Consider the following 10,051-nt stretch of genomic DNA (forward strand, 5'->3'; position numbering starts at 1 on the left):
TCAAGGAATGTATGGGATCATGACATATGTGGAGTTGTGAAACACTTGAGTTGGAAAGCTCTTAGCTAAGATGGATAGAAACATTTGGCCTCAGTTCTCAGTTATATATATTGTTAATTGTGGGTGACATAGTGGATTGCATGGTGGTCCTTGGTTTTAATCCTAATCCTGGATCACTCTCTGTGGAGTCTGTACATTCTCCCCTTGTCTGTGTGGGTTTCTCTGGTACTCCTGTTTTTTTTTCCTTACATTACAAAGATGTGCAAGTAAAGCTAATTGAAAGTTCTAAATTGGCCCCGCATAATCGTGTCCTTGTCACCAATTCCAAACAACCATGAAGTAAGAATAATGTAACAGTGTTTGAAAGTAGATTGTGGGGTGGATTTTTAATAGTTTCTCATAGTGTTCCAGTAACCCCAAAAAAGTCTTTTTAGATCTGTTTTGTAGTTATTCATAAAGGCTTAAGGTGTTTTTGAGGTAACATTAATTTGTTTCCAGGCTGCCCTTTTAATTATATCTGTCACCATATTTGTATTGCTGATTAATTAATCAACATGTCTGTTCTATCCTGCATTTTTTAAAGTTTTTTATTTATCTTTCTTTTTGTCCTACACTGTCTTTCATGTGAAGATATGTTTGCTTATATATACTGTTTAATACAACTAGATTTTTTATTTCTGTGAAAACTAGGAGTCTCACAGTCAGGCTCATAAAAAAATGTAATGGTTCATGCAATTTAACGAATCCTACAAACCTAATATAGTACATAAACTAAAATCTCTGGCAATTTTGTAAATGAGAGGTATGTGAATTAAAAACATTTAAAAAATGAAAATAATTTGGGGAATAAACTAAAACAGAATCCCCCATCACAATAAACTTTGCAGAGAAAATAGAATTTCAGCAGAGCATCTACATGTAATGTTCCATCTATTGGGGGATTCATAATCCTCAGCCTCCCTGGAAAAGCTTATGCTAAGGCACTAGAAAGGAGACTCCATCCAGTTGGGGAACCTTAGATCCAGGAGGGGTAATGTTGGCACCATCCAGGCCGTGGAACAGTGGACCATCTCTTTACCTTCATGAGGATATTGCAGGGGCTTGGGTGTTTTGTGGACTTAAAGAAGGCATATAACCATGTTCCTCGATGGATTCTGTGGTCGGTGCTGGGAGAGGATGAGGTTCCAGGGGCCTTAATAGGGGCCACTTAGTCTCTGAGTAATCACAGTGAAAGGTGTGTAATTGTACTCAAAAAATATGTCAGCACTGTTCTAAGTGGATGTGGGACTCGACCAGGGCTGTGCTTTGTCTTTCATCCTGTTTGCGATTTTCATGGACAGGATATCAAGGCACAACCAGGGAGGGAAGGATATCTAGTTCAGTCGCAGTGGAACTGCATCACTTCTTTTTGCAGACGACCTGGCCCTGTGGGCTTCATCGAGCTGTGAACTTCAGCATGCATTGAGACAATTAGCAGCTAAGTGTGAAGTGGCAAGGATGAGGATCAGCACATCCAAATATGAGGCCATGGTCCTCAGTAGGAAAAAGGTGGACAGTGTTCTCTGAGTGGGAAGGGGAATTACTGCCTCAAGTGGAGTAGTTTAAGTACCTTGGGGTCATATTCACGACTGATGGGGAAAAAGGTTTATGTGATCAACATGGTTGCTATACCAGTCTGTAGTGGTGAAGAAAGAGCTGAGCCAGAAGGCAAAGCTCATGATTCATCTGTTCATCTATGCCCCTACCCTCACCTATTATCTTGAGCTTTGGTTATTGACCAAATGAATGGGATTGCAGGTAAAAGCGGCCAAATTAAGCTTTCTCCGCAGGGTGACTGGGCTCTCCTTTAGAGATGGGATGAAGAACACAAACTTCAGTGGGAGGCTTGGAGTGTAGCCGTTGAACTTCTGTATCCAGAGCCAGCTGAGGTGGTTTGGGCATCTGATACGGATGTCTCCCTGTGGAGGTTTTACGGTCATGACAAGCTGGTAGAAGACCTGGGGAAAAGACCCAGAGCTTGCTGGGTGGATTATATCACCCAGATGACCTGGGAGTGCCTCGGGATCGCAAAGTATGAGTTGGCAAGTATAGCTGGGGAAAGGAGCATGTCAGCCTCACTGCGACTGTTGCTTCTGGGGCCTGATCACGGATAAGCAGTGGAAAATGAATGAATGAATGAATTTATTAATTAATCTACATATAGTTGGACAAGAAAGTTGTAAATCAAATTTGCACAGCTGAATTGAGATGCAGTAAGTATTATAACAAAGTAACCTCTGAAAGACGCAGATAAAATGGGTTGTGGAATCCTATCTCACTGGTCCTCCTCATTATGTGTGCGGAAGAATAAGAAATGTAAAGTTGTCGCAGCTTTTCCTACACTGGTTCCTTTAATAACAGCAAGAAAACATATTTTAGTGAGCCTGAGATTGTAGAGTGTGTTGTATGGTCACACTAAGAAAAGAAATGTCAAATCTTTCTTTGACTCAGGGCACGATTTGTTGAAGACAATAATAATCATTGTAGATCATCTATAACAGCAAGAAAGTACTGCTTTAACCACTATAAACAATGATGCTATTGTTTCAAGTTGGGCTGTTTTTTTCCTTGTTACTGCACAAGTGGTGTTGAGACCAGAATGTTGTACACCCTTTCAGTTTTTGCAAAAGAACGCTACACAAGTTTTTAAAATGCTGTGTCTAAAACCAAAGCACTGGTGCTCTTAGAATTTTCTTTGTCTCTTTATTGGTGACCGTTGTCTCTCTACTCTGACTGTAAGCTTCCAAAAGCCCATAGGAGCTTTTTTATGTTATTTAGACCTTTCATTTTCTTTTAGAGAGTAATTTGAATTATTGCTTACCTAATCTGAGCGCAGTCAAGAGCTTTTCATTGATTGCAGGGTCCTGATGTAACTGTTGTTATAAATACATTTTAGTGTGAAATGTGAGCATCCCTCCATTTCAGAGTATTTGAAGGAAATTTGAATGTCAGGAGCTATTCCTGAAGTAGCTGTTTCTGTCCTTTCCCAAATTAGGGATTTTTTTTTTGACATTAGCATCCAAAATCTGTTTAAAATTGATTGTTTGTACTGAATTTTTTGTTGTGGAATCACTCCACAACCCATCCAGACATTTGCACTATGGTAACTACCGATGGCCAGCCATGATGGGTTTACAAAGTCTCTCAAAAACAATTACTTTTTTTACTCTGTGTGCTAACAGAAAAAAAACTTGAAAAGTTATTTTAAACAGTCAAACTTACAAACAATCAGATATGAACCAGAAATAAGAATTTTGTCACAAGTTACAGTTGTGCTTGAAAGTTTGGGAACCCTTTAGAATTTTCTATATTTCTGCATAAATATGACCTAAAACATCATCAGATATTCACTCAAGTCCTAAAAGTAGATAAAGAGAAACCAGTTAAACAAATGAGACAAAAATATTATACTTGATCATTTATTTATTAAGGAAAATGATCGAATATGACATATTTGCGAGTGGCAAAAGTATGTGAACCTCTAGGATTAGCAGTTAGTTTGAAGGTGAAATTAGAGTCAGGTGTTTTCAATCAATTGGGGTGACAATCAGGGGTGAGTGGGCAACCTGTTATTTAAAGAACAGGGATCTATCAAAGTCTGCTCTTTACAACACGTTTGTGTAAGTGTATCATGGCACCAATAAAGGAGATTTCTGAGGACCTCAGAAAAAGAGTTGTTGATGCTCATCAGGCTGGAAAAGGTTACAAAACCATCTCTAAAGAGTTTGGACTCCATCAATCCACAGTCAGACAGATTGTGTACAAATGGAGGAAATTCAAGGCTATTGTTATCCTCCCCAGGAGTGGTCAACCAACAAAGATCACTCCAAGAGCAAGGCATGTAATAGTTGGCGAAGTCACAAAGGACCCCAGGGTAACTTCTAAGCAGCTGAAGGCCTCTCTCATATTGGCTAATGTTCATGTTCATGAGTCCACCATCAGGAGAACACTGAACAACAATGGTGTGCATGGCAGGGTTGCAAGGAGAAAGCCACTGCTCTCCAAAAAAACATTGCTGCTCGTCAGCAGTTTGCTAAAGATCACATGGACAAACGAGAAAGCTACTGGAAGAATGTTTTGTGGACGGATGAGACCAAAACAGAACTTTTTGGTTTAAATGAAAAGCGTTATGTTTGGAGAAAGGACAACACTGCATTCCAGCATAAGAACCTTATCCCATCTGTGAAACATGGTGGTGGTGGTATCATGGTTTGGGCCTGTTTTGCTGCATCTGGGCCAGGACAGCTTGCCTTCATTGATGGAACAATGAATTCCGAATTATATCAGAGAATTCTAAAGGTCAAAATCCTGACCTTAATCCAGTCGAAATGTTGTGGAAGGACCTGAAGCGAGCAGTTAATGTGAGGAAACCCACCAACATCCCAGAGTTGAAGCTATTCTGTATGGAGGAATGGGCCAAAATTCCTCCAAGCCGGTGTGCAGGAATGATCAAAAGTTACCGGAAACATTTAGTTGCAGTTATTGCTGCAAAGGGGGGTCACACCAGATACTGAAGCAAAGGTTCACATACTTTTGCCACTCACAAATATGTCATATTCGATAATTTTCCTTAATAAATAAATGACCAGGTCTAATATTTTTGTCTCATTTGTTTAACTGGTTTCTCTTTATCTACTTTTAGGACTTGCATGAAAATCTGATGATGTTTTAGGTCATATTTATACAGAAAAATATAGAATATTCTAAAGGGTTCACAAACTTTCAAACATGACTGTAGTCCTAGTAGCCTGAAGCAGCATACTGTATGTAAGCACATTCAGCAGGTATGGACTTTCCAGTTTATCTTCACCTTTGAAACTTTTCTCTACAATTGCTTAAGGAGTTTGTTCCTGTATTAGTTCTTCCAACCTTTTAGAAAAGAGGATTGGTACTTCAAGAGAAAGGTAATGAAGAATAGGCAAACTGTTCTGGGAATTTTATAACTATTAGGGAAAGACAGTACTATTTTAACAAGTCAAAAATCAGAATTTTGTCAGGGATGAAGAAGAGAATGTCAAGAGTTCACTCAACTTGAAATTCAGAATTAGAGACATAGGATATTTGCAATAATTGTTGTTTTTCTAAATGAAGTAATCAAATAAAAAAAGAATTTAGACATTTTTGGTATTGTTTTACTTTAATAAAGAGAATATATATTAGACAGTAATAGTAATGGGCTTTGTGAATGTTCCATTGGGTCAGGCATGTTTTAAGCCTTCAAGCCGTGTTCACTTTTGCTAGGCAGCAGTAATTAGAAAAAAATATGTCTTTGTCAGTTAAAAATCTTTTCAGATAAAATTGTTGCCCTGTCTTGATTTTCCTTTGATTTATTTTTGTAGAGACTCAAGAAACTGATATTTTGGAAGAAGAAAGTGGTACGCTGATTGCCCGTAAAGTTGGAGAAGCAGTCCAGAACACACTGGGTGCTGTTGTAACAGCCATTGATATCCCATTAGGTAACAGTTTACCTACTAGGCTTTTTTCCATTTAATTGCTGCATTCTTCTTTCTTCCCTTTTAAAAAATGTAACCTCTTTAGTTAGCGGAAAATACATCAGGTATATGTTTGTATTCTTCTAGAAAAGTGTCATTATTAGATTAGATGACTAGCAAGAAAATTTGAAAAGCAACTGGGAGGCGCAAGACAAAGTCAGAAAATTTGGATGTGAGTTTCAGTAGGCTTTGCTCCCAAGTGATCAAGTTACCTGAAGTATTCTATAACATTTCAGTAATTATTTACCACTCTGATGCTGATCTTTCTGATCATAAAATAGGTCATTACGGTAGGAATTGATGAGAAGAATTCATAATTGATTGCAGAATTACTGTATTTGAGGGTTCCTTTAGAGTGCCTCTTTCTCTTGAACGATTTTGCTCAAAATATAATCGGCACATCATCATCTCATAACAGGCTTAAGTTTTGAATTTGGTATGTTTTCCTCTAGCCATTTTAGCTCTCAGCCGTCCACAAGAAACTGACACACAGAGACACATCCATCATCGAGATATCGATGTTTACAGTATCAGGGGACCCTAAAACATCGAGATCTATTGAAAACTGGAGATCGAAATTTTTAATGACTCTAAAGCTTTCGCTCTTCCTCCATAGACTATAGGTTATAGAGGGGGAGGGTGTAAAGCAAATACAAAGGAAGAGTCAAATACCAAGAGATTTACTGCACCCCCACCAAAGCCAAAATGAAAGCCAAAAAATCAAAGTCAAAATCCAAAGGAAAAAACGGTAAAAACTTTTAGAAAATTGAGTGTTCGAAACAAAACAATGATCAATAAAAACGGTTTTTATATCCACATTCGGATGAGGACGTATACAAAAAGTTAGATTAGATTCAATAAAATTTGTTAATCCCAATGGGAAATTTAGATGCATTCAGCAACAGAAACATAAAAAATAAGGATACATACTCACAGGACAATCAATCAGCCAGCAAATCTTATTATATAATACGCTACCGTGGCTGTGCTTTTGTCTGTCCAGGATTTTAAATCACCCGTAGCTCACAAACTGTTTGAACTATTGGCCTGAAATTCGGTACACATAAACTGTGTCGTCTACTATCCACTTTTGGGGTGATGATTGACCTCCAAGGTTATTCCTCTTTTTATTTTTATTTTATTCTATTGTAGAATCAACTCTCTGCAGCGGACTGCAGGGCAGCTGTGCGGCACATGTGTATTGGTGCCGTTCTCATCCCTCCCATCTTCACCGTCACTTCCCTTACCTCTTCATATCTTAATTCATTCTTGAGGCAGATTGAAGACTTAAGTGCCAGCTTAAGTGAAAAATTAAGGAAAACGTACTAAGTAATTGCAATACAAACACTGACTTAATCAGTTTTAACGTGAAAAGATGCCGACAGAATAAGAGAAGAAGCGGGCCGCTAGGGTGGAGAAAAGAAGAACTGCTCAGGTCAGGAAGCAGCAAGCGCATCAACCTCTGAGCAAACGAATTTGAAACAGCTCCCATTGTGTCCAGGGTTACCCTGTGTGATGGAGTAGGCTGACCTGATAAGTTTGTTCAGGTATTGTGCATCTTTTGTATCCAGCTTGCTTCCCCAGGACACCAGAGTGTAGATCAATACACTGGCTATTATGGACTAGTAGGACATTTCCAGTAGCTTGCTGCACACATAAAAAGACCCGAGTCTCCTTAGTAATTCCAGTCTGCTGTGGCCCTTCTTGTCCAGTAGCACTGTGTTGTCACACCAGTCCAGTGTGCTATTTATGTGAGCCGCGAGATACTTGTAGCTCTGTACCACTTCCACATCCTCCCCCTGAATGGTTACTGGTCTTGGAGGTCCTGTTTTCACTTTGCTGTTCTGGGATGTCTAGTGTTGTCTGATGAGGGAAAAAAAACTAATTTAAATCATAACAAAATGTGAAAAGGTGAGGGGGTCTGAATACTTTCTACAGGCACTGTATGTTGATTGCTATGTATGCTTTCTTATTTATTTATTTTGGTATTGTATTACATTCTACTGTTTTAAGAAGACATGAAAATTTAAATTTCATTGTTCTGATTATACATGACAATAAACTTGTCTTGAACGTGGTTGCCCATTATCTGATTTTGAATGAAAGAATGAATTATGCTCTGCTTAGATAATTCATTTGTAACCTCTTATTGTATTTTCCTCTTTACAGGTTTGGTAAAAGATGCAGCAAGGCCTTCCTACTGGATACCAGATCACGAGATTACCCATTGCCATTACTGCCATCGTGAGTTCACTCCTAAGATATCCATACATCACTGTAGAGCCTGTGGACAAGGTGTGTGCAATGAGTGCTCCCCTGAACGGAGGCCAGTCCCTTCCAGAGGCTGGGACCACCCTGTTCGAGTGTGTCTGAATTGTAGCCAGAAGCCTGGAGACCTCTAGCACCTCCTGGAATATAAAAGTGTGAAGCGAATCGTTCCCGTCATAGACTGTTGATCAAAGCCTATCTGTCCTGATTTGCACTGGAAGACTAGTCTTAGTGTGGATGTGCTCGTTCGTGTGTACACACTCTTGTTAACATCATGTGTGTCCCTTCTTTTCAAGTTACTGTTCTTTTTTTTTTTTTTTTAGTTTGAAAATATTATTTTACATTCAGAACACAACGAGCCAGATTTTTATCTAAATGAGGACAATATATATATATATTTTTTATTTTATTTCACTTGGATGTTGTTTCTTTAATCCTGTATGGTAATGAAAATAGTCGTAATTGAAATGAAGTCATACTCGCTGCCACCCCAGGAAGCAAACATAAAAACACATGTATGGACTGTTTTCTTAAATATAGGAGCCAAACTTTTTTGATCTTGTGATTTTGGACTTGTTTTAGTACTTATTAAAAAAATAGTACATTTACTCAGGATAAATAAATAAAATCTGTCACTGATGGAGCTCAGGAGTCATCCATTGGTGACATTCTGATTGTGGGGCAGGTTTTAAATAACTCTGACTTTGTGCACTTTTATTATGAGCTGTATCAAGACGTTATCCGAACCTTCATACACTAAGCACAGTTTACCCTTGTGTTCATTTTTATTAATTCATTTGGGGTAAAAAAAAAAAAAGGTGTTTCACATATGTAATCTAAATTTGCCAAACCCTTAGCCACATTCTGCAATCATCGGTTGGGAGCAGTAGTGTCCATTTTGAAGCGGCCTTCTTGGCACTCGATTCCAGCCTGCATACTCCTCATTCACACCACAATAAAGACTCAGAAATGGAATGCTACATTACTCGGCTCGAGCTGTGGTGCCGTTAGCTCAATTTGTTTCTGTACCAAGAAAAATGATTTGGGATCACACTCACTTTGAAAAGCATGTGGGTTGGTTTCCGCTAAAGTAATTAAACTGTAATCCTCCCAAGCTGGCTGCCTAACACAAAATGATTTCAATTCAATTTCAGTTTGTAGTTCATTGGTTCACTGCTATTTACAAAGCCAAATTTACAAAAGTAGCGTAGTTAAAACATGTAGGCACCATGTACTGCGTACATAGAAGTATTCATACCTGTAAAGCTGGAGTCTCTTCCAATTTCTCTTACCTGAAAAATAAATAAATGAACATTGTAACAACTTTCAGTTTGTGGGTCTGAAATTTGAACTGTCTCCTAAATCTTAACTGTACAGCAATTTAAATACCTTTTTCTTCTCATGGCTTTTTAAAAATGTTTTTTCAGGCTGTTGCACAATATTAAGGCTCAATCTTTTCTTTTCTTGAAGAGTTCACTTTGGAGCAATTGTCCTGAATTATTTACTTGAGAAAAAATGTCATCTTTAAGTAAACAGATTTGACAAAATGCTAACAGGTTCACCTTGTCGTTCAGAATGACATTAAGGATATTTGGAACGGACTGGACATCATTACTGGACTCGGGCAATTCAAAGCTTAGTGCTACAAGAGAATCTGGGCAATTTAAGACTCTCAAGACAATTTTTTAAATCTGTGTTTCTCAACCACCGCAGCGCTGTATGGGCTCACATGCTGAAGCCGGCGGGTCACACCTTGCAGTTGTTGGGTGTGTGAGTGAGCTATGGCGGATCAATTAAGCAACTGACAGTGCCGTGTGATATTTATCCCTTTGTTTTTGTACAATCATCCCGCTAATAGGAGGTGCTCCCACCACTTTTACATGTGCGGCTGTTTCACTACTGGGACCATACCTGCTCCCAAACCCTATAAAATGCTTTTAAATGTGCGCTTGTTTCATCAAGGCACCTCCTCATCCACACTGGTATTCATGCTTGTTAAACCAAGAGCCAACCATTTTGCATGCATGGTTGATTAACCAAGGGGAACCACACAGACAGTACTTATCTCACCATGTCCCATCCTCCCACACCACCCCCAAACTTGTGGTCATAACTCAACTTTTAAAAGGTATACCAGGGTTGGGACGCCATCAAGGTTGAGAAACACTGTTTTAAACATATTTTCTCTCCTTCCACCACCACCTTATTTCAATGACAAATCACCTCACACCATTCCTACCGCATTAACAACC

At 38.8% G+C, this 10,051-nt stretch overlaps 1 protein-coding gene across 1 annotated transcript in view; it reads left to right on the forward strand.

Annotated features, from left to right (window-relative positions):
* The window catches only part of zfyve1 (zinc finger, FYVE domain containing 1), a 42,862-nt gene extending 33,739 nt beyond the window's left edge, over window positions 1-9,123 (forward strand). Inside the window, exons 10-11 of the mRNA XM_039741280.1 lie at window positions 5,379-5,495; window positions 7,701-9,123. Coding sequence (XP_039597214.1) covers window positions 5,379-5,495; window positions 7,701-7,933 — 350 coding nt within the window. The 3' untranslated portion in view covers window positions 7,934-9,123. The remainder of the gene's footprint in view (window positions 1-5,378; window positions 5,496-7,700) is intronic.
* The last annotated feature ends 928 nt before the right edge of the window (window positions 9,124-10,051 follow it).

The sequence above is a fragment of the Polypterus senegalus genome, chromosome 18 (genome assembly GCF_016835505.1).
Source record: "Polypterus senegalus isolate Bchr_013 chromosome 18, ASM1683550v1, whole genome shotgun sequence".
Classification (NCBI taxonomy): Eukaryota; Metazoa; Chordata; class Cladistia; order Polypteriformes; family Polypteridae; genus Polypterus; species Polypterus senegalus.